The sequence below is a fragment of the Lepisosteus platostomus genome, chromosome 26 (genome assembly GCF_059453375.1).
Source record: "Lepisosteus platostomus isolate fLepPlt1 chromosome 26, fLepPlt1.hap1, whole genome shotgun sequence".
Classification (NCBI taxonomy): Eukaryota; Metazoa; Chordata; class Actinopteri; order Semionotiformes; family Lepisosteidae; genus Lepisosteus; species Lepisosteus platostomus.
In genome coordinates, this window is record NC_142636.1 from 4933994 (window position 1) to 4958530 (window position 24537).

Consider the following 24537-nt stretch of genomic DNA (forward strand, 5'->3'; position numbering starts at 1 on the left):
TTACAAAACTGAAAAACAAACATGAGATATGAGATGACATCAATGTTCTAGTTTGATGACAAGGATCAAAAGAACAGGTGAAACAGCCTGTAGAGGCCAATTAACTTAGTTTGCAAAGGACCAGAGGCTTCTTTCTATCAATACGTATATAAACTGATCATTTTCAACAGAACAAACACATGACACCGTGTTTTAACCATAAACACTTACAGTTTTCAGATGAACCTTGGGCTAGTTACATCGGCCGAACACTAGAGTGGGGCAGTGTATATGTTTCATGTTTATATCACTTCGTCCGTGTTATTGCTATTTTTATTAATATTATTTGAATATTTAACATACAATAATATAGACAATTAATAATAATGTCAAATGGTGAGTATATGTTATATCTGTATTTTATTAGGAGAGACAGAGTCTTCATGTTAAAAACACATCTTGCATGTTCCCTGGAGCTGAACCCGGGTCGCTGGTGTGGCAAGACCTCCACCACTGAGCTGCAGCATCGTCCTGCTTGAACAAGCACCTACACTTAAAACTAAATGTCTGTCATCTTCCAGGACACTGCAAATAAGCATTAGATACAGCACAATAAATAAATATGTACTGTATAAAGACCACACAATTAAAATTAGTGATGCTATAAATGCTTACAGAAAAAGTGAAATAAAAAAACAAATTCCATTTTATTTCAAAGTCTTTTGAAACGAATCTACAGTATATCAATATACCGAATGGATCAAAACATTTTCTCGCATTCATTGTGGTGTTGTTGTAAGGAAAGAGTGATTGCCTCAAAATGATTGTCTTTACTGTCTAGTACACTTCTGTTTTTCACATAATATATAACATTATAACATAATACATTTAATTATATGTATAATCTATTTGACAATCAAAACCCAAAATAAAATTCTGTTTTCTAATTACTATTTATGCACAGTTACTAATACTTCTGTAGTTAATTCAAAAAATATATAGTTATTGTACAGTATACTACGGCAAGCACAAGAAAGCACTAAGGACTTAATATACATTTAATTTTTATTATAAAAATACGATTTTCTGTGTGCTAGATACTTGGCACATTGAGGATTCACTGCGCCACTTGTCAGTCTAACAGAGCACTCCGAGTGGCTGTATCTGTAAGTGCTGATTATTAAGGTAACATTTTGTGCAGGTGGCAGAAGAGTTTCAAAGGTTACTGCCCATCAATTAATTTCATGCTTTCTAATATGCTGCCCGACTTTCCAATACAATTCAAAAGGGGAACTACAGTCCCAGTTTCTCAGGCCAGTTATTAAATTTCTGTAGCAAATTAAATTCATTGACAGTATAGAAAATTGTACAAATATCAACTGAAGCACAAAATCATGAACTTTGTGAAAGTTCTGTAAGTCACCATGCTGTCGCAAACCTCTTTTATCTCAAGAGTTAACAAATTCGACTTATCGGCAAGACGTCGAGAGCAGTATTTCTAATGGATTAAAAGAGATGTCTCACAAGCCTGCTTCTTATAATGAACTGCAGACGCTGGGCATACCTGGACATTTTGACTATTTTGTTATGTATATTGGAGGCTTTACAAGTTACTGTTTACATCTGACTATCATTGTGGTTTGAAATACGCTCATCAATGCTGATAGTTTCTAACCTCTTAATATAAAAAAGTGTTTCAGTTCCCCTTTCAAGGAAAATCAAAGATCAATGGTATAATGTTTACTTTCCATTCATATGTTGTCAGTTTCTAGAATGACATATTTCAACATTCAGTGACTTTCTGAAGAAGGTAGAACATGCATCTCTAGAGAAAAGTGCTTTTAAAATCTCCGTCTGTCCCTCAGTCGTGTTGAAAGAAATCGCTCAGAGATTTCCGGTTTTCATGGCGTCAATAGCAACAGAAGCCCTGAGTCTGTGTGTGAGGATTAGGAACAGATCACCTCACCTCTCTCTCCACAGGATTCTTAAACCTTGCTTCTTTCACACTGTCCTGAAGCGCTTGTTTCACAGTCTCCTGTTGAGAGAGGTGCTGGGCAGCTGCACCAACACACTGGTACAGGAAGGCCTGTGACACTGGAGAAGAGGACAGTGAGCACTGAGCTCAGGAGCTCAGACAGCACACTGAACCAGGGCAAACAGAACCCAGAATGGGCTCAGCCTTCTGCCAGACTCACCTTATCCTCAGAGACAATACAGACCACTCCGTCTGTGTCCTGAGTGAGCCCGCAGGCCCACACCTCATCCACCACTGCACTCAGTTTGTTAGAGAGGAGCTGCAGACACACAGGGGAGGCAATCAGGTCCACAGCAGAATGAGCAAACACACCCACACACTACACTAGGCTGATTGTGTTACTGCTCAGCTATGAGGACTGAGAGGGATTCTCTCACACTACAGGATTACAAGACAACAGCATTCGAATGGCATCACTTTACCTTACAAAAAAATTGAGCCCTTCTCCTGCCTATCCCCCCAATCTCCTCTCTCACTACTACTTAAAAAGATTAACAGAATCTTCTTGTTTTTCACTGCTTCTACTGCAGCTCTTCAGCACTGCTGGACTTCAGGTTCACAGGGTTGCTGTCTAGAGATCTCAGCTCAGTGGAGAGTATAACACAGGGATGGGAGCTCTGTGGAAGTGAAGCCAGCAGACACAATGTGTGCCGGAGAGGCTGCTCTCAGTCCAGCTGTGTCATACCTGGCCCGGGGCACTAGCACCCTGAGAGGTGCAGACTGCAGGAGACCCAGGTGGACTCACAGTCGCACGTCTTTGGGCTCATCTTGTTCTGTCATATCAGACAGCAAGAACAACACAGTGAAGACGTGAGCTGGACATGGATTCACACTCATAACAAGTCAACGTATTGCTCACAGGCCAGCAGCAACACTCAAGAGATACCACAGAACTCTCTTTTACCAACTTCCTGTACTGGAATACAATCCACCTCTGCTAACTGGCAGAATGGGGAAATGAAAGACGCAAGGAAGTCCTGCACTTCATTAACAGAAGCAACAATTCATTTCTCCCGAGATCTGCACTCTGTACATACTGTAGTCTCCTAGTGAATATAAAACACCCACAAGTTAAGAAGCTTGAACTCCTTCCTGCTCAGACCGTCATGTTCACACAGTAATAACTCGATCTGCCCAGGAGAAACAACACTAGAACAATCCGATCCGTGTGACCAAGCCTCAGCACATCCCTGCCTAGTCCAGTAAACAGCCATGACTCTTGAATCCGCAGTGGAAAAAGAAGCTCAGAAGGTGAGATGTTTTCTTCGCTTCGTACTTGAGCTCTGAGCAAGTCAGTAAAATTGGAACGCGCTCCTGACCGCCAAATGTTACGTAACAATCCTGCTGCCACTACGTGACACATGCGCATAATCAGTGATTATAATCATTATTATATGGATCGAAAGTTATTATACAACTTAGTATTCTTCCTGCTCTCCCCACAAGCAAAGGTTCTCTTATTTCCAGTGTCAGATGGAAAGTGTGTGAAGACACAGAGCAGCGCTTCTTCTTTATGACATGAACTCAGACATGCGTCTCCCCACGATCACTCCAGACTGCGGCTTCCTCCCACTTTCAACAGACCTACTACAATGCCTTGTGTTTCATGCTACACCATAACCGTGGCTTTTCCTGATCATAAAAATCTCCAACCAAACCAATCTAAGACAATTCATGATCATTTGCTGCACCGATTGTATGAAAGAATGGTCTACACTTACAACAGGCAGATCTGTCTGCTATACTGTGCATTATAATGTTCCTACTTTATTCCCTCACACACAGACCTCGTGCTCTCAACAATCTGTAAAAGCACATCGCACTTTCAGAGCAGCTCGACTCCCAGCACACTGCAGCAGGGCCGCAGTGTGAGAAATCCCTGTGGGCCAGGAGAGCCAGAGACCTGCTGCTGTGACGCAGGAGGTCAGCGGACTGATGGGTGGACAGACTAGCCGGTTTGGGCTGAAGCTGAATCACCTGAGCTCTCCTGCGCCCCTCTGTCTCTCAAGTGTTATTCTCTCTCCTGCACTTCACTGCTCTGTATTTTGTACTTCTGTGTGAAACAGCTTGTTTCCAGCTCCTCCTGTCTGAACACTTGCAGATTGAAGACAGAAAAGCACTTCATACACTTCACTGTTGGTTTAGCACCATTCATACATTCTGAAATGAAAACCAGCTTCTGCACACGTTGTGTAATTTATTTAAACACAAATGTGTGTGTGAAGGAGAGAGAGAGGTTCGCTGTCTGGTCCAGAGTGAGCTGGGGCACCCAGGTGTCTCTGCAGTGGCTTGGGAGGGGCGCCCCGACTCCAGAGTGCTGCTCAGGGCCGGGTGAAGAGCCCCATGGCTTCAGCAGTCCTCTCTCGCACCTGCGGCTCTGGGTCCTGCAGCAGGATCCTCAGATCTGCAGGAGGAAAGAGACAAGGCTGTTACTCGGGGTCCTGCGGTCCTGCTCAGCTCCTGACACACAGCTGCAGTGCTGATCCAGCTCTTGCCCAGCAGGTGTGAGTTAGGAGACACTGTGCAGAGCAGCAGGTCTGGACCTCATGCAGTGGGGTTAAAGAAGAAGTGTGAGATCCTTTCTGTGTGACATCTGTGTTCTCTTCACTGTCAGAAGGAACAGTAGTCAAAAATGTCAAAGTATGAAGCTGGAAGAAACGGCCACACTGAAATTCACAGACTGCACAAGTCTCTGAAAATAATAAAATAAAGCAACTCTACTACAGATGTGCAATTCCACAGAAATCTGTTAAATCTGCTACACTGGGTATCTATGGTGTGAGAGGCTACAGCCAGAAGTTCTGGTTAAACAGACTCTAAAATACTAGAGTCTGTATATACTGTACAAGAACAACTGGTCACAACTGGACACAAAAGGCAAGCATCGTTACCTCGCTGAGCTCTTCTCAGAGCGAAACAAGAGCAGAGTCTCCTCTGCAGCTGCTGCACTTGGAGGCCTGAAACACAGAGGGGTTGAACAGCAGAGCTCCTGCACACACAGCACCACACAGGATACTGCACCAGCGCACACTGCCAACACTCTGAATGGAGAGCAGCTCATGGAAATGTGTTTCTTAGCGATATTGAAAGTCTGACTAACCTGCCTCATTACTGACAGAAAAATGCATTCCAAACACTAGACAGACGAGGCTGAAAGTGGTGCCCAGTGTCCTGCTGCCAAAATGAGACTACTGTACTGTAGCTAGACATACTAGAGCCTTCTTACTAGAGGCCTTTTACTAGTGTGACATATCAGAGCCTGAGTCCTTTGAGAAAACCCCAGTGATCAAACACATTCAGACTCAAACCTGTTTCAAGGGAAACCTACAGAGTAGCGTTTTAATGCTTGAATTCCCATCCCGGCAATACCCTCATCACTAACCACAGCACAACTCACTTTTACCAGTGGAGCATCATCTCTACACTGAGCCTCAATCACTCTTCTCATTGTCACTGAGCTCTTACCAATGAAGATGGCAGCACTTTCCCGAACCCAGGCCCTTCTGCTCTGTGCACCCTGGAGTGCAAGCCTCTGGGCCAGGCTGAACTGCCCACTCGTTATCTGGACACAGGGAATATTGCACCAGTCTTCGTGTGTTTGTGTCCCAAAAGCAGGGTGTGCTCCCCTCTCTCACCAGCAGCCCAGAAGCCAGCCCCAGGAGAACCTCACTCACCAGGATCCTGCACATCTCCTTCATGGACAGCACACATTCCAGGGTGAAGTGCTGTAGGACTGTCCAGCAGGCCTGGGGAAATCCACATCGTCAAAACCAGTTTATCTTGACACAGAGCCCAAATTAAACAGAAACTACACAAATGTCACAAAATAGCAGCCACCCCTGAAACCCTTTGACACATAGTTACCCTCTGAATGTTTAGATTTCCAGGCTACAAGTTCATACTGACTGTAGGGTTGTTTTTCTTCACCAATTGCAAAGCTGGTCAAACACTGGATAGGTGACAAGTATCAATATCAAAGAAGGACGTGAGAAGACCCACAGTCCCACAGGCTCAGCCCAGCCAGCGGCAGCTCTGTGTCTTTACCTGGATGACCTCTGGGCTGAGGTCAGTCAGGTTCAGCAGCACGCTGACCAGGGAGCTGTGGACCTCTTTGTTGAGCCGGGCTTTCTCAGAGCCCAGCCTGACAAAGCTGCCCCAGAAGAACCACTGTGGCTCTGCGGACCTCCGGGCTCTCCTGTAACACAGACACAGGACAAGAGGGAAACTTTACACACAGACACGCACAAACTGTCACCACTTATTTTCTCCTCTCAGGGCTGGAGTCTGAGCCCACTGTCACTGTAGCTCAAAGGGCAAACACTGTAATCATGGATTTCGAATTGATTACAATTAAAAACGTTATATTTAAATTTAATAGACAAAAACAAATGACACAATATTTGAACAAAGAACATCCTAAAAAACTTACACTTTCCAAACAGGGCCTGGCTCTACAGTACACAAAGGGCACCAGTGCTTTGGCTTGACTCTCGTCCGCGATGGACAGGACAGTGATCAAGCCCAGTAGAGCCCGCAGAACAACTGGCTCAGCTGGGGTCTCTTGCTCTGTCGGGGCTGAGCTCTGAGCTGCCAGCTGCTCCTCTGTGTTTCTGTGGATCTGAAGACAGGAGGACACCAGTCGGCCTTCATTCCCAGTACTGCTGGGACAAGGGTTACACTGAGGGAGGGTCATGCTGGTCACTGCTGGTCAGCAGAAGGGACAGCTAAAATTGATGTGCTAGCCAGCCACATCTGAAGATAATTGTCCACCACATCCGCCTCAGGTGGTTCAAGCTACACAAGCCCTTGGTCTGGGAGCGCTCAGGAACTTGGTCCTAAACTCTCAAGCTTCTTCCTGACTTCCGAGTTTGGTCCCTGAATAATGGCCCCTAGCTTCACCCTGCCTTTGTTGTCTAGATTACCCTCTTGTGCTTGTGTGCTGTGTCTGTCTGTTTACAGACTGTGCTTATTACCATCAGCTCTGAGTTTGGAGTTTGCTGTGTGCTGAGCCTCTGTGTTCACCCAGCTTTGATCTGGCCTGTTCTGGATGTGGCTTTGGGCTGCTGGTCTGCACCACGCTTTTCTGTGTCCGCCAGCCTGTCCCTGTGCTGCAAACAGGGAGCTGTTTGCTCACACAGCCGCTTGCCTGTTTGCTGGTGTCTCTCTGCCTGCTCTTGGGCAGTGACATATTACAGGGAGACAGTACCTCCGTGCTGTAGCTGTCAGCTGTCTGACTATCTGTCCTCTCCTCAGTTAGAAAAACCAGCAGATGGGCTCTATAGTCACTTACATTCAGTTCTGGATCATCCACCTTCATGTTTCTCATCAGGCCGAGATGATCAGCCAGGTCCTTCACGGTCTCCGAGACCACCTGGCTGGTACTGAGGACCTGCCACACCTCCGGGAGTGAGCTGTAAAACACACCCCCAGCTGTGAGTGCAGGGCTTAGCATTCAATCTCATTCTCAGAGCTAAAATACACAAACACTGACGCCACAACACAGTGCTGTTGTTGTGATGCTTTTATCATTGCAAAGAGCTTCTCACTGTTAGAATTGTGCTCTACCTCTCAGAGGGAGATGTGAGGGTCACTAGGGACTGGATGGTCTGTCTGAGGTCTTGAGCAGCCAGATATAATATCCCCTCCCTCATACTCTCTTTCAAGCTGTCATCCAGAGTGTAACTACCCCCGAAGAATTGCAGCAGGTCAAGAGCCTACAGGGAACAAGAACAGCAGGTCAATCTCAGACAGATCATATGAGCTCCGTTACACTGACTGTTGAAGTTGTCCACTACTGCCCCTTTGCTGCAGTTCTCAGTGCTGTCATCAGAGACAGGACACAGGATCATGTCACTAGGTGTGAACAAAGGAGTAATTTTTCTGAATACTTCTGGAACAGTGTTTCCCAAAAGCTAAAAACACAACTGTATTGATCAATAGCAAAACAGTTTCCCTTCCGATCACTTCTCACAAACTATCTGTTCTCCGATTCACAGTGAGAGGAAACAGCTTGTCCAGAGCATCTGTGTGGGAAAACAGCAGAGAGGCGGCTGCGTCAGAAACACTGACCATCATTGTCGCCAGGAGCTCGGCCTTGGCAGGGAAGCTGGGAGCTCCGGAGGGACTGGCGCTGCGCACTGCCTGTGCCATCATGCCCACACTGCGGCACAGGCTCAGTCTGACACTGGGCTCCTGCAGGGGGACACACAGCAGCCCAGACGCCACCTCACCACCCCACCCCCACCAGCCCTGGACTCTGATGGACACCCACAGCCTGGACAGCCTTGGACACTGTATCCCTGTGTCCTCCTCCCCATAATCCCATCAGGTTCAAGTATAATTAACAACTTCTACCCAGACAGTGCAGGAAAGTAGCACTGTAGTAACTGATTCCTGAGAGTTGTTACAAATACCTCCCTGTGTTAGAGATGCACATTACACAATGTAGCAGTGGTTGAATACTCTCTTCAGACAGGAGCTGTGAGGTTCACTCTGTCAGGTCTCTTGTTCTCATGGAGGACATGTTGCCTACCTTAGTGGTGACATGGTGTCTCAGTCTCTCCATAAAGTCAGTGTCCATTCTCTGCAGTAGATCCTCTGCAGGTGCTTTAAGTGCAACGTGCCCATAGCACAGAATCAGGGCACAGGTGAAATCACTCTGCAGTAACAAGCATGACAATCCAGATCAAGGTGCTGAAACTTGTAGGTAGAAGCTGACATTAAGAGCAGCTTCTGTTTGTCTGTCAGGACTCTGATGCAGTACACCTACCCCATAGCCCTGCTCATTGCAGGGGAAGGCTGGGTCAGTCAGCTGGGTCTCCAGTCTCTTCAGCACAGACAGCACCACATCCAGGTTCACACTGGCACACAGCCCCATCAGCACTGCCAGATCCTGGGACACCAGACAGGCATCAGAGCACTCTTACAACACCCACAAGGGCATCATGCACACTCTCTCATGGACTGCTGTTCTAATGCCATGATAAAATGAGCCGAGTTATCAATATCCGTTCAACTGAATGAATAAGGGCTTCAGCAGTCAGATACACGGCACTTCTGTGTTGCCATGAGCTGTGGAGAGGGGTAGATCACAGCACTGAGCTGCTGTCATTGATGAGGCTCCTGAGGGCTTCACCCCTCAGACAGACACTCTTACTGACTACTGTAACGTCTCTCTGTGCAGGTGAGCGGGCTGCTGTCCCCATTACCTGGGCGTGGACCATGGTCAGCAGCTGCTCCAGCTGGGATTCCAGCACTGGTCTGGCCTTCGGCACTGCTGCCTCCACAAGCACACAAAGACTCTGAAAGAAGAGCACGTTGGAGTCAATCTGGAGAGGCACTGCTGCTTCATCAAGAGGCCTCACTCTCTCAGTTTATGCAATAACACGTTAGCATTAGGATTTTGGTAGTTTGATCACACACAAAAATCTGACAGAGCAGGATAACGCCTCTCCTGGACTCTACTCCTGGCAGATCCACCTTGTTCACACCCTTCCACAATCACATGGGGCGCCACAGACCATAATCCGCTTCTGCACTGGGTCTCACCAGCACATCACTGGAGCTTGTGGACAAAGGGACACTGGGAAAGTGCTACTAGTGATTGTTAGGATCAACAATTTAAGGAATCAAAATCCAATTTCTAAAAGAAACGGACCTCGCAATCCACAACCTGTACACCTAAAGGCCCTTCGTCGGTCACAGCCCTACCTTGTTGATTCTGGAGTAGCTGATGTCCAGCTCAGCTGCATACAGTGCCTGTAAGGCCTGTAAAACTGCTGGCAGCTCACTCTGAAACTTCTCCTCAGGGAGCAGGCAGCACATAGCTGCCAGGGCCAAGACAACGGCCTCCGTCACCTTCAGACAGAGCAAAACACAAACACCATCATCCTCAAGGAAAGGATTCAGTCACAGTAAAGCAAACTTGTCTAAAACCACAGACAGTTAAAACAGCTTTGAGCAATGAATAAAACCTGCTTCATAAGTGCACCCTATTCAACTTTCCTTACTGTGATCTGAACCCTGGACCCTGATACCCTTCCCTAATACCTGCATGGACACATCTTTTCTTTTCATTCAAGTCCATTCTTTCCTCCAGAACATCTGAGAAATCAAGATGATTAATAAGATGTCAAATAACCTACACTGGATTAAAGATCCCATACCTTTGGCTCAGAAGATGGCAGCCATCTGTGCACTATATCAAAACTAGTGATGACCTGGCTTGAACAGTCCTGAACACACTGCCCGGGACCCTGGAATTTTGCCCAGCTCTCGTACAGGCCTTCTAATGCTGACAACACAAGAGAGGAACAGCCTGCTACACTCCTCAGCTACATCAAGGCAGTCCTGTAGCTCAGTGGGAAGCAGTCTGAACAGGCCTTGTCAGTGGATCGCCAGTGGAACCAAGCATTGATAACAACTGTCCCCCTAAATGAGACAGCTTGCACACTTACCAAAAGACATCATGCCTTCATTTTCTTAGTCTCAGTAAGGGGGAGAACAGGCACCAGCAGGTCCAGCAGTCTCACTATATCCGTTGCAATGTCACGACCTTCAAAGAAAACACATTTCACACTGGGTAGGGGCCAAGGCTCATGATGACACTGGAGACTCAGCAGCGGGATGAGTAACAAACACTGAGCCTTCATAATAAGCTCATGTATCAGGGCTTGAATGGGCAGATACGAGCAGTATCATGAAGTTTTAAATACAGCACAGTACAAAATCTGGAATATATCTGTGCAGATCACACCCCATTAGAAGCACAGAACTTACTGCATTTCCAGGAGATATCTCCCACAGCATTCAGCAGCGTGTGGTGAGGGAGCACTCCGGGCTGGAAGAAGGACAGCACCATATCCATGGTACTGTCGTAGTGGTCTCTCACCACACAAACGACAATGTTGCTGGCTGGCTGTTGCCAGTCAGGCAGCCATTTCTGAAACAACAGTAAAAAGAGATCAGAGCATCTTGGGAGTCAAAGGTATTGGAGTTGAAGCAGCAGGTTGGATCAAGCCAATGAGCACACAAGTTAACACACAACGATTTGCTTCCATTAGATGTAACAATGTGTGTTACAGGCAAGGAAACAGACCACAGCACTGCAGCAAGGCAACAATACGATAGATTGGAATTAAAGGGATTTACATATCGGTGACATAGTCATCTCATTCAAGGCCATCGAGACGATGCTCTTGGCCAAGGACTCGTCCAGATGCTGCGCAGATGTTTTGCGCAGCAGCTTCTCCACTGCCTGGAGGACAGCAGAGCGATGGGCAGTTGTCACCTAGAGCAGGGAAGAACCAAAGCCAGGGGTGAGACTGCTGCTCTCATCACAGCACCAAGAGTGTCTGTTCAAAGGCTTCTCCTTCAGGGCCAGTCAGCCTGGCCAACGGGCACTGAGTGTGAAACAGCAGAACCACCCCAGCTCACCACACGAGGGAGTGGAAACGCACACAGAGAAACCCCAGGCTTCCACTCAAGCACATCTGTCAAGATGACAACACGTTAGGGCTTTTCTTCTGACTTCTAGTTGTAAGAAACAGCACAGACAGTATCTTGGAGCACACTGGGCTCCTGATTAGAGTGCGTTTGCAACAAGTATGTCAGGAGGTGTGCAGGGAGCTCCTTCATGTTACCTGGGGGCTCTCGAGGAATCCCAGGATGACTGGCAGTGTCCCCTTGGTGTTCCTCTGCAGGAGGGAGAGCAGCTCTTCTATCAGGAGCTTCCCAGATTCCTCATCAGCGCTGCTCATTCCCTCCAGAACAGCCAGGACCTCATCTACAGCAAACACACAGACAGGGGAAACACTGGTGTCGCCGCAGCACAGACTTCTAGGGAGAAAACTCTGAAACCGACCTGTTGTCTGAGGGACCTAAAACTCTGCTGACACATGTCTGAGAATTATAGAGATCAAAATGATTTTTGATGCACAGCCCGTAAAAGCTGGGACTCTTTCACCCCGGACAGTTTTCCAGTAGAGAGGAATACAGATCTGCTCTAAGGGCAGGGGGCTTCAGAGTGCAGGGTTTTGTTTTCGTCTCATTTTCAGTTCAGTTGTCTTGAATAACAGCTGCAGCCACTGGGACTTCCTAACCCTGAAGAGCCCACAAACAGAGCTGCTCTCTGGGTCACATCAGTCCTGTTAGCAGCTGCTCCTCCGCAAACAGAGGATCTCAGTGTTGAAGAAGAATCAGGCAGCAGCTCTGCTCCCGGGTGGAAAACCTCCTTCTGCTGCTCTAAGGGGATTAGAGCCTCTAATTCACTTTCTCTCACACCCAGTCAAAAGGACTTGGACATATCTTCATAAATATACATTTGCTTTTCCCAAATTTACAATTAAATGTAAATGAAAGAATAATTGCAGTACATCACTCAGACACAGCTCATTTCATAACCACTGTGAGTTACTCATTTTCAACACTTTCAAAAGTTTCATACCTTACATGGATGTAAGTCTTCTTAAAAATACTCTCATACTGGCCAACGGGCACTGAGGGTGAAACAGCAGAACCACCCCAGCTTCTGTTCAGATCTGCACTCTGGGCTTTAATAAAACTCCAGCAGGTTAAGAGCTTTTAACCCCCTCTTACTTAACACCGTGTTAACACAATAACCGCTCGATCTGCCCAGGAGAAACAGGTCAAGAACAATCGGATCCGCGATACCGAGCCACTGCCAGTCATCCGGGGAGTCTAGCCCAGAGTGCAGATCTGAACAGGAATTCATTGCTGCTTCTGTTCCTGTCTCTGCTTTCACTGATGTGAAGAATTTGCTTGTGTTCTCAATATCCCGTGTCTGCCCTTCAGCCTGTTGGGTTGTATTCCAGTAGGACCAGCTGGTTAGAGAGAGTTCTGTGGTGTCTAGTGGGTCTACTGCTGGCCTGTCAGCAGTACCTGTACTCCCAGTGTGTGAGAAGCGCCGCCCAGCTCCCTGCTTCACTGGGCTGTTCTACTGGCTGACTGACAGGTCCAAGATGAGCCCGAAGGAGTGCAGCTGTGAGCCCAGCAGGGTGAAGTGGTTCTCCTCCTGTGTGCAGCGCACAGGCTGCCAGTGCCCTGGGCCAGGTATGACACAGCTGGATCTAAACCAGTGCCCCCTGAAGCCAGTCCCCCCACACACTGACTCCTGGCTTCCCTTTCCACTGGGACTCCATCTCTGGGCTCAGCTCTGACTGACCTGAGGGCTCTTCACTGTCACCCTGCAGGTCTCCTCAGCTCGAGGCAGGGAAAGCAACAGCAGTCTCTTCATCTTTTCAACTAATGATGATTTGAGCAAAAATAAATAAAAGATATAACATAAAATAACAAGATATAAAATTAAATAATTTAGTATGAGAGTATTTTTAAGAAGACTTACATCCATGTAAGGTATGAAACTATTGAAAGTGTTGAAAATGAGTAACTCACAGTGGTTATGAAATGAGCTGTGTCTGAGTGATGTACTGCAATTATTCTTTCATTTACATTTAATTGTAAATTTGGGAAAAGCAAATGTATATTTATGAAGATCTGTCCAAGTCCTTCTGACTGGGTGTGAGAGACGCTGAATTAGAGGCTCTAATCCCCTTAGAGCAGCAGAAGGAGGTTCTCCACCTGGGAGCAGAGCTGCTGCCTGATTCTTCTTCAACACTGAGATCCTCTGTTTGCGGAGGAGCAGCTGCTAACAGGACTGATGTGACCCAGACAGCAGCTCTGTTTGTGGGCTCTTCAGGGTTCAGAAGTCCCAGTGGCTGCAGCTGTTATTCAGGACAACTGAACTGAAAATGAGACGAAAACAAAACCCTGCACTCTGAAGCCCCCTGCCCTTAGAGCAGATCTGTATTCCTCTCTACTGGAAAACTCTCCGGGGTGAAAGAGTCCCAGCTTTTACGGGCTGTGCATCAAAAATCATTTTGATCTCTATAATTCTCAGACATGTGTCAGCAGAGTTTTAGGTCCCTCAGACAACAGGTCGGTTTCAGAGTTTTCTCCCTAGAAGTCTGTGCTGCGGCGACACCAGTGTTTCCCCTGTCTGTGTGTTTGCTGTAGATGAGGTCCTGGCTGTTCTGGAGGGAATGAGCAGCGCTGATGAGGAATCTGGGAAGCTCCTGATAGAAGAGCTGCTCTCCCTCCTGCAGAGGAACACCAAGGGGACACTGCCAGTCATCCTGGGATTCCTCGAGAGCCCCCAGGTAACATGAAGGAGCTCCCTGCACACCTCCTGACATACTCGTTGCAAACGCACTCTAATCAGGAGCCCAGTGTGCTCCAAGAAACTAGAAGTCAGAAAATAAGCCCTAACGTGTTGTCATCTTTACAGATGTGATTGAGTGGAAGCCTGGGGTTTCTCTGTGTACGTTTCCACTCCCTCGTGTGGTGAGCTGGGGTGGTTCTGCTGTTTCACACTCAGTGCCCGTTGGCCAGGCTGACTGGCCCTGAAGGAGAAGCCTTTTAACAGACACTCTTGGTGCTGTGATGAGAGCAGCAGTCTCACCCCTGGCTTTGGTTCCTCCCTGCTCTAGGTGACAACTGCCCATCGCTCTGCTGTCCTCCAGGCAGTGGAGAAGCTGCTGCGCAAAACATCTGTGCAGCATCTGGACGAGTCCTTGGCCAAGAGCATCGTCTCGATGGCCTTGAATGAGATGACTATGTCACAGGTATGTAAATCCCTTTAATTCCAATCTATCGTATTGTTGTCTTGCTGCAGTGCTGTGGTCTGTTTCCTTGCCTGTAACACACATTGGTACATCTAATGGAAGCAAATTGTTGTGTGTTAACTTGTGTGCTCATTGGCTTGATCCAACCTGCTGCTTCAACTCCAATACCTTTGACTCCCAAGATGCTCTGATCTCTTTTTACTGTTGTTTCAGAAATGGCTGCCTGACTGGCAACAGCCAGCCAGCAACATTGTCGTTTGTGTGGTGAGAGACCACTACGACAGTACCATGGATATGGTGCTGTCCTTCTTCCAGCCCGGAGTCCCTCACCACGCGCTGCTGAATGCTGTGGGAGATATCTCCTGGAAATGCAGTAAGTTCTGTGCTTCTAATGGGGTGTGATCTGCACAGATATATTCCAGATTTTGTACTGTGCTGTATTTCAAACTTCATGATACTGCTCGTATCTGCCCATTCAAGCCCTGATACATGAGCTTATTATGAAGGCTCAGTGTTTGTTACTCATCCCGCTGCTGAGTCTCCAGTGTCATCATGAGCCTTGGCCCCTACCCAGTGTGAAATGTGTTTTCTTTGAAGGTCGTGACATTGCAACGGATATAGTGAGACTGCTGGACCTGCTGGTGCCTGTTCTCCCCCTTACTGAGACTAAGAAAATGAAGGCATGATGTCTTTTGGTAAGTGTGCAAGCTGTCTCATTTAGGGGGACAGTTGTTATCAATGCTTGGTTCCACTGGCGATCCACTGACAAGGCCTGTTCTGACCGCTTCCCACTGAACTACAGGACTGCCTTGATGTAGCTGAGGAGTGTAGCAGGCTGTTCCTCTCTTGTGTTGTCAGCATTAGAAGGCCTGTACGAGAGCTGGGCAAAATTCCAGGGTCCCGGGCAGTGTGTTCAGGACTGTTCAAGCCAGGTCATCACTAGTTTTGATATAGTGCACAGATGGCTGCCATCTTCTGAGCCAAAGGTATGGGATCTTTAATCCAGTGTAGGTTATTTGACATCTTATTAATCATCTTGATTTCTCAGATGTTCTGGAGGAAAGAATGGACTTGAATGAAAAGAAAAGATGTGTCCATGCAGGTATTAGGGAAGGGTATCAGGGTCCAGGGTTCAGATCACAGTAAGGAAAGTTGAATAGGGTGCACTTATGAAGCAGGTTTTATTCATTGCTCAAAGCTGTTTTAACTGTCTGTGGTTTTAGACAAGTTTGCTTTACTGTGACTGAATCCTTTCCTTGAGGATGATGGTGTTTGTGTTTTGCTCTGTCTGAAGGTGACGGAGGCCGTTGTCTTGGCCCTGGCAGCTATGTGCTGCCTGCTCCCTGAGGAGAAGTTTCAGAGTGAGCTGCCAGCAGTTTTACAGGCCTTACAGGCACTGTATGCAGCTGAGCTGGACATCAGCTACTCCAGAATCAACAAGGTAGGGCTGTGACCGACGAAGGGCCTTTAGGTGTACAGGTTGTGGATTGCGAGGTCCGTTTCTTTTAGAAATTGGATTTTGATTCCTTAAATTGTTGATCCTAACAATCACTAGTAGCACTTTCCCAGTGTCCCTTTGTCCACAAGCTCCAGTGATGTGCTGGTGAGACCCAGTGCAGAAGAGGATTATGGTCTTTGGCGCCCCATGTGATTGTGGAAGGGTGTGAACAAGGTGGATCTGCCAGGAGTAGAGTCCAGGAGAGGTGTGATCAAACTACCAAAATCCTAATGCTAACGTGTTATTGCATAAACTGAGAGAGTGAGGCCTCTTGATGAAGCAGCAGTGCCTCTCCAGATTGACTCCAACGTGCTCTTCTTTCAGAGTCTGAGTGTGCTTGTGGGGGCAGCAGTGCCGAAGGCCAGACCAGTGCTGGAATCCCAGCTGGAGCAGCTGCTGACCATGGTCCACGCCCAGGTAATGGGGACAGCAGCCTGCTCACCTGCACAGAGAGACGTTACAGTAGTCAGTAAGAGTGTCTGTCTGAGGGGTGAAGCCCTCAGGAGCCTCATCAATGACAGCAGCTCAGTGCTGTGATCTACCCCTCTCCACAGCTCATGGCAACACAGAAGTGCCGTGTATCTGACTGCTGAAGCCCTTATTCATTCAGTTGAACGGATATTGATGACTCGGCTCATTTTATCATGGCATTAGAACAGCAGTCCATGAGAGAGTGTGCATGATGCCCTTGTGGGTGTTGTAAGAGTGCTCTGATGCCTGTCTGGTGTCCCAGGATCTGGCAGTGCTGATGGGGCTGTGTGCCAGTGTGAACCTGGATGTGGTGCTGTCTGTGCTGAAGAGACTGGAGACCCAGCTGACTGACCCAGCCTTCCCCTGCAATGAGCAGGGCTATGGGGTAGGTGTACTGCATCAGAGTCCTGACAGACAAACAGAAGCTGCTCTTAATGTCAGCTTCTACCTACAAGTTTCAGCACCTTGATCTGGATTGTCATGCTTGTTACTGCAGAGTGATTTCACCTGTGCCCTGATTCTGTGCTATGGGCACGTTGCACTTAAAGCACCTGCAGAGGATCTACTGCAGAGAATGGACACTGACTTTATGGAGAGACTGAGACACCATGTCACCACTAAGGTAGGCAACATGTCCTCCATGAGAACAAGAGACCTGACAGAGTGAACCTCACAGCTCCTGTCTGAAGAGAGTATTCAACCACTGCTACATTGTGTAATGTGCATCTCTAACACAGGGAGGTATTTGTAACAACTCTCAGGAATCAGTTACTACAGTGCTACTTTCCTGCACTGTCTGGGTAGAAGTTGTTAATTATACTTGAACCTGATGGGATTATGGGGAGGAGGACACAGGGATACAGTGTCCAAGGCTGTCCAGGCTGTGGGTGTCCATCAGAGTCCAGGGCTGGTGGGGGTGGGGTGGTGAGGTGGCGTCTGGGCTGCTGTGTGTCCCCCTGCAGGAGCCCAGTGTCAGACTGAGCCTGTGCCGCAGTGTGGGCATGATGGCACAGGCAGTGCGCAGCGCCAGTCCCTCCGGAGCTCCCAGCTTCCCTGCCAAGGCCGAGCTCCTGGCGACAATGATGGTCAGTGTTTCTGACGCAGCCGCCTCTCTGCTGTTTTCCCACACAGATGCTCTGGACAAGCTGTTTCCTCTCACTGTGAATCGGAGAACAGATAGTTTGTGAGAAGTGATCGGAAGGGAAACTGTTTTGCTATTGATCAATACAGTTGTGTTTTTAGCTTTTGGGAAACACTGTTCCAGAAGTATTCAGAAAAATTACTCCTTTGTTCACACCTAGTGACATGATCCTGTGTCCTGTCTCTGATGACAGCACTGAGAACTGCAGCAAAGGGGCAGTAGTGGACAACTTCAACAGTCAGTGTAACGGAGCTCATATGATCTGTCTGAGATTGACCTGCTGTTCTTGTTCCCTGTAGGCTCTTGACCTGCTGCAATTCTTCGGGGGTAGTTACACTCTGGATGACAGCTTGAAAGAGAGTATGAGGGAGGGGATATTATATCTGGCTGCTCAAGACCTCAGACAGACCATCCAGTCCCTAGTGACCCTCACATCTCCCTCTGAGAGGTAGAGCACAATTCTAACAGTGAGAAGCTCTTTGCAATGATAAAAGCATCACAACAACAGCACTGTGTTGTGGCGTCAGTGTTTGTGTATTTTAGCTCTGAGAATGAGATTGAATGCTAAGCCCTGCACTCACAGCTGGGGGTGTGTTTTACAGCTCACTCCCGGAGGTGTGGCAGGTCCTCAGTACCAGCCAGGTGGTCTCGGAGACCGTGAAGGACCTGGCTGATCATCTCGGCCTGATGAGAAACATGAAGGTGGATGATCCAGAACTGAATGTAAGTGACTATAGAGCCCATCTGCTGGTTTTTCTAACTGAGGAGAGGACAGATAGTCAGACAGCTGACAGCTACAGCACGGAGGTACTGTCTCCCTGTAATATGTCACTGCCCAAGAGCAGGCAGAGAGACACCAGCAAACAGGCAAGCGGCTGTGTGAGCAAACAGCTCCCTGTTTGCAGCACAGGGACAGGCTGGCGGACACAGAAAAGCGTGGTGCAGACCAGCAGCCCAAAGCCACATCCAGAACAGGCCAGATCAAAGCTGGGTGAACACAGAGGCTCAGCACACAGCAAACTCCAAACTCAGAGCTGATGGTAATAAGCACAGTCTGTAAACAGACAGACACAGCACACAAGCACAAGAGGGTAATCTAGACAACAAAGGCAGGGTGAAGCTAGGGGCCATTATTCAGGGACCAAACTCGGAAGTCAGGAAGAAGCTTGAGAGTTTAGGACCAAGTTCCTGAGCGCTCCCAGACCAAGGGCTTGTGTAGCTTGAACCACCTGAGGCGGATGTGGTGGACAATTATCTTCAGATGTGGCTGGCTAGCACATCAATTTTAGCTGTCCCTTCTGCTGACCAGCAGTGACCAGCATGACCCTCCCTCAGTGTAACCCTTGTCCCAGCAGTACTGGGAATGAAGGCCGACTGGTGTCCTCCTGTCTTCAGATCCACAGAAACACAGAGGAGCAGCTGGCAGCTCAGAGCTCAGCCCCGACAGAGCAAGAGACCCCAGCTGAGCCAGTTGTTCTGCGGGCTCTACTGGGCTTGATCACTGTCCTGTCCATCGCGGACGAGAGTCAAGCCAAAGCACTGGTGCCCTTTGTGTACTGTAGAGCCAGGCCCTGTTTGGAAAGTGTAAGTTTTTTAGGATGTTCTTTGTTCAAATATTGTGTCATTTGTTTTTGTCTATTAAATTTAAATATAACGTTTTTAATTGTAATCAATTCGAAATCCATGATTACAGTGTTTGCCCTTTGAGCTACAGTGACAGTGGGCTCAGACTCCAGCCCTGAGAGGAGAAAATAAGTGGTGACAGTTTGTGCGTGTCTGTGTGTAAAGTTTCCCTCTTGTCCTGTGTCTGTGTTACAGGAGAGCCCGGAGGTCCGCAGAGCCACAGTGGTTCTTCTGGGGCAGCTTTGTCAGGCTGGGCTCTGAGAAAGCCCGGCTCAACAAAGAGGTCCACAGCTCCCTGGTCAGCGTGCTGCTGAACCTGACTGACCTCAGCCCAGAGGTCATCCAGGTAAAGACACAGAGCTGCCGCTGGCTGGGCTCAGCCTGTGGGACTGTGGGTCTTCTCACGCCCTTCTTTGATATTCATACTTGTCATCTATCCAGTGTTTGACCAGCTTTGCAATTGGTGAAGAAAAACAACCCTACAGTCAGTATGAACTTGTAGCCTGGAAATCTAAACATTCAGAGGGTTACTATCAAGGATGTGTCAAAGGGTTTCAGGGCTGGCTGCTATTTTGTGACATTTGTGTAGTTTCTGTTTAATTTGGGCTCTGTGTCAAGATAAACTGGTTTTGACGATGTGGATTTCCTCAGGCCTGCTGGACAGTCCTACAGCACTTCACCCTGGAATGTGTGCTGTCCATGAAGGAGATGTGCAGGATCCTGGTGAGTGAGGTTCTCCTAGGGCTGGCTTCTGGGCTGCTGGTGAGAGAGGAGAGCACACCCTGCTTTTGGGACACAAACACACGAAGACTGGTGTCAGATTTAGGAAATATATTTGTGCTGAACCAGGCTTACACTGAGCACTGATTACAGTGAGTAGCAGTTTATATCCAGATTATAATCACAGTAGTGCTGATGAGTTCATACACTCTCATTAGATGGTTAAGAGGTGTTTATGTGTAATGGAGGGCTGTCTCTCACATGGGGGCCCCTTTACAGTAGTAGCGTGCTGTCTCACACTGCCCTGCAATATTCCCTGTGTCCAGATAACGAGTGGGCAGTTCAGCCTGGCCCAGAGGCTTGAGCTCCAGGGTGCACAGGGCCTGGGTTCGGGAAAGTGCTGCCATCTTCATTGGTAAGAGCTCAGTGACAATAAGAAGAGTGATTGAGATGATGCTCCACTGATAAAAGTGTGTTTTGCTGTGGTTAGTGATGGGGTATTGCCGGGATGAGAATTCAATCATTAAAACGCTTCTCTGTAGGTTTCCCTTGAAACAGGTTTGAGTCTGAAGGTGTTTGATCACTGGGGTTTTCTCAAAGGACTCAGGCTCTGATATGTCACACTAGTAAAAGGCCTCTAGTAAGAAGGCTCTAGTATGTCTAGGTACCGTAGTCTCATTTCGGCAGCAGGACACTGGGCACCACTTTCAGCCTCATCTGTCTAGTGTTTGAAATGCATTTTTCTGCCAGTAATGAGGCAGGTTAATCAGACTTACCAATGTCACCAGGAAAAACATTTCCATGAGCTGCTCTCCATTCAGAGTGCTGGCAGTGTGCGGTGGTGCAGTATCCTGTGTGGTGCTGTGTGTGCAGGAGCTCTGCTGTTCAACCCCTCTGTTTTTCAGGCCTCCAAGTGCAGCAGCTGCAGAGGAGACTCTGCTCTTGTTTCGCTCTGAGAAGAGCTCAGCGAGGTAACGATGCTTGTCTTTTGTGTCCAGTATGTTGACCAGTTGTTCTTGTAAAGTATATAATAATTAATAATAATAATTGCTTACACTTATATAGCACTTTTCTGGACACTCCACTGAAAGTGCTTTACAGGTAATGGGGATCCCCTCCACCACCACCAATGTGCAGCCCCACCTGGATGATGCGACGGAAGCCATAGTGCGCCAGAACGCTCACCACACATCAGCTATCAGTGGGGAGGAGAACAGGGTGATAAAGCCAATTCATAGATGGGGATTATTAGGAGGCCACGATTGGTAAGGGCCAATGGGAAATTTGGCCAGGGCGCTGGGGTTACACCCCTACTCTTTTCGAGAAACACCCTGGTTTTTTTTATGACCACAGAGATTTAGGACCTCGGTTTGACGTCTCATCTTAAGGACGGCACCTGTTTACAGTATAGTGTCCCCGTCACTATACTGGGGCATTAGGACCTACATGGACCACAGGGTGAGCGCCCCCTGCTGGCCCCACTAACACCTCTTCCAGCAGCAACCTTAGTTTTTCCCAGGAGGTCTCCCATCCAGTTACTGGCCAGGCTCACACCTGCTTAGCTTCAGTGGCTTAGTATTTAGTATTTTAGTATTTTAGAGTCTGTTTAACCAGAAATTCTGGCTGTAGCCTCTCACACCATAGATACCCAATGTACAAAGTTTTGAGAAGTTCAGAGCATGGAGATGAAAAATGTATAGTTGGCCTGTTTAGCAGATTTCTGTGAAATTGCACATCTATAGTAGCGCTGCTTTATTTTATTCTTTTTAGAGACTTGTGTGGTCTGTGAATTTCAGTGTGGCCATTTCTTCCAGCTTTATACTATGACATTATTGACTACTGTACTGTTCCTTCTGACAGTGAAAAGAACACAGATGTCACACAGAAAGGATCTCACACTCCTTCTTTAACCCCACTGCATGAGGTCCAGACCTGCTGCTCTGCACAGTGTCTCCTAACTCACACCTGCTGGGCAAGAGCTGGATCAGCACTGCAGCTGTGTGTCAGGAGCTGAGCAGGACTGCAGGACCCCGAGTAACACCCTCGTCTCTTTCCTCCTGCAGATCTGAGGATCCTGCTGCAGGACCCAGAGCCGTAGGTGCGAGAGAGGGCTGCTGAAGCCATGGGGCTCTTCACCCGGCCCTGAGCAGCACTCTGGAGTCGGGGCGCCCTTCCCAAGCCACTGCAGAGACACCTGGGTGCCCCAGCTCACTCTGGACCAGACAGCGAACCTCTCTCTCCTTCACACACACATTTGTGTTTAAATAAATTACACAACGTGTACAGAAGCTGGTTTTCATTCTAGAATGTATGAATGGTGCTGAACCAACACTGAAGTGTATGAAGTGCTTTTCTGTCTTCAATCTGCAAGTGTTCAGACAGGAGGAGCTGGAAACAAGCTGTTTCACACAGAAGTACAGAATACAGAGCAGTGAAGTACAGGAGAGAAAGTAACACTTGAGAGACAGAGGGGCGCAGGAGAGCTCAGGTGATTCAGCTTCAGCCCAAACCGGCGAGTCTGTCCACCCATCAGTCCGCTGACCTCCTGTGGCACAGCGGCAGTCTCTGGCTCTCCTGGCCCACAGGGATTTCTCACACCGCGGCCCTGCTGCAGTGTGCTGGGAGTCGAGCTGCTCTGAAAGTGTGATGTGTTTTTACAGATTGTTGAGAGCACGAGGTCAGTGTGTGAGGGATTCAAGTAGGAACATTATAATGCACAGTATAGCAGACAGATCTGTCTGTTGCAAATCTAGATCATTCTTTCATACAATCGATGCAGCAAATGAACATGAATTGTCTTAGATTAGTTTGGTTGGAGATTTTTATGATCAGGAAAAGCCACGGTTATGCTGTTGCGTGAAAGACAAGGTAGCAGGTCTGTGGAAGGTGGGAGGAAGCCAAAGTCTGAAGTGATCGTAGGGAGACGCATATCTGAGTTCATGTCATAAAGAAGAAGCGCTGCTCTGTGTCTTCACAGACTTTCCAACTGAGACTGGAAATAAGAGAACCATTTGCTTGTGGGGAGAGCAGGAAGAATACTAAGTTGTATAATAACTTTCAATCAATTAATAATATTAATGATTGTAATCACTGAATATGCGCATGTGTCACGTAGTGGCAGCAGGATTGTGACGTAACATTTGGCGGTCAGGAGCGCGTTCCAATTTTACTGACTTGCTCAGAGCTCAAGTACGAAGCAAAGAAAACATCTCACCTTCTGAGCTTCTTTTTTCACTGCGGATTCAAGAGTCATGGCTGTTTACTGGACTAGGCAGGGACGTGCTGAGGCTCGGTCACACAGATCGGATTGTTCTAGTGCTGTTTCTCCTGGGCAGATCGAGTTATTACTGTGTGAAATGACGGTCTGAGCAGGAAGGAGTTCAAGCCTTTTAACTTGTGGGTGTTTTGTATTCACTAGAAGACTACAGTATGTACAGAGTGCAGATCTCGGCAGAAATGAATTGTTGCTTCTGTTAATGAAGTGCAGGACTTCCTTGCGTCTTTCATTTCCCCATTCTGCCAGTTAGCAGAGGTTGATTGTAAGAAGTTGGTAAAAGAGAGTTCTGTGGTACCTCTTGAGTGTTGCTGCTGGTCTGTGAGCAATACGTTGACTTGTCATGAGTGTGAAGCCATATCCAGCTCACGTCTTCACTGTGTTGATAATTTTAAATGCCAGAAATGTTTAGTTATAGTAGAGTTGTAGGACAGAATTCCCATTTTGGAGGGGCGCATTAGCACACTATTAGATATTAACCAGGTTGAGGGATGGATAGATTCAGCTCAGTTAGAGCACTCAGTCATTTCAGAAGTGGCTGCAGTCCCTCCTGGCCCAGCTGTCTCCAGGTCAGCGCCGGCACCAGCAGCAACCACACGTGAGCACTGGGTCACAGACAGGGGTCTAAGAGCTCAAGGACTAGACCCCCTGCACACCAGTCACCAATCCGACTCAGCAACAGGTTCTCTGCTATAGGCAGTGCGTCTGTTGATGCAGATAAGGTGCTCATAATTGGCAACTTGATAATCAGGAATGTTAGAAATCCTAACCATCACAAAGCAGTGGTCTCTGTAAAATGCCTCCCTGGGGCCTGAGTTTCTGACATTGAGGCGAAACTAGACACATTTTCCAGCAATGAAGCCTCCACCTTGGTTGTTCACGCTGGAACAAATGATATAAATGTGCAAAAGAGCACAAAGAAAATTTTCGGAATTTAGTTGTGTCTGGTACCTTACCAATCCTATACAGAGGGGACATACCCTATGGTAGGCTATACTCCCTAAATCGTTGGTTGCATACAATAGAATAACCTTTATTAATAATTGGGACATTTTTTGGGAATGGTTTTTATAAATGGGACGGTCTCCACCTTAACCAGAGGGGATCATTAATTCTATCCCAAAATATAGCAGAGAAGCTGCTTGCTTGACTACT

The 24537-nt window shown here is 47.7% G+C and overlaps 1 protein-coding gene and 3 long non-coding RNA genes across 4 annotated transcripts; 2 read left to right on the forward strand and 2 right to left on the reverse strand.

Moving 5' to 3' along the window:
• Nucleotides 1-4260: 4260 nt before the first annotated feature.
• On the reverse strand, nucleotides 4261-6344 carry LOC148639752 (uncharacterized). Its single transcript, XM_088620978.1, has 6 exons — nucleotides 6334-6344; nucleotides 6059-6209; nucleotides 5689-5760; nucleotides 5480-5576; nucleotides 4906-4971; nucleotides 4261-4418 (listed from the first exon to the last, which is right to left on the reverse strand). Exons 1-6 carry the CDS (start codon nucleotides 6342-6344, stop codon nucleotides 4336-4338), a joined length of 480 nt encoding a protein of 159 aa, XP_088477104.1. The 3' UTR covers nucleotides 4261-4335.
• Nucleotides 6345-6452: 108 nt separating this feature from the next.
• LOC148639753 (uncharacterized) lies at nucleotides 6453-7691 on the reverse strand. Its single transcript, XR_015930521.1, has 3 exons — nucleotides 7580-7691; nucleotides 7305-7425; nucleotides 6453-6632 (listed from the first exon to the last, which is right to left on the reverse strand). It is a non-coding gene; the product is annotated as an uncharacterized LOC148639753 (long non-coding RNA).
• Nucleotides 7692-18101: 10410 nt separating this feature from the next.
• On the forward strand, nucleotides 18102-19344 carry LOC148639754 (uncharacterized). Its single transcript, XR_015930705.1, has 3 exons — nucleotides 18102-18213; nucleotides 18368-18488; nucleotides 19161-19344. It is a non-coding gene; the product is annotated as an uncharacterized LOC148639754 (long non-coding RNA).
• A 104-nt stretch (nucleotides 19345-19448) lies between these two features.
• Nucleotides 19449-22396, forward strand: LOC148639755 (uncharacterized). The gene is made up of 5 exons (XR_015930731.1): nucleotides 19449-19459; nucleotides 19584-19734; nucleotides 20040-20111; nucleotides 21014-21079; nucleotides 22172-22396. It is a non-coding gene; the product is annotated as an uncharacterized LOC148639755 (long non-coding RNA).
• The last annotated feature ends 2141 nt before the right edge of the window (nucleotides 22397-24537 follow it).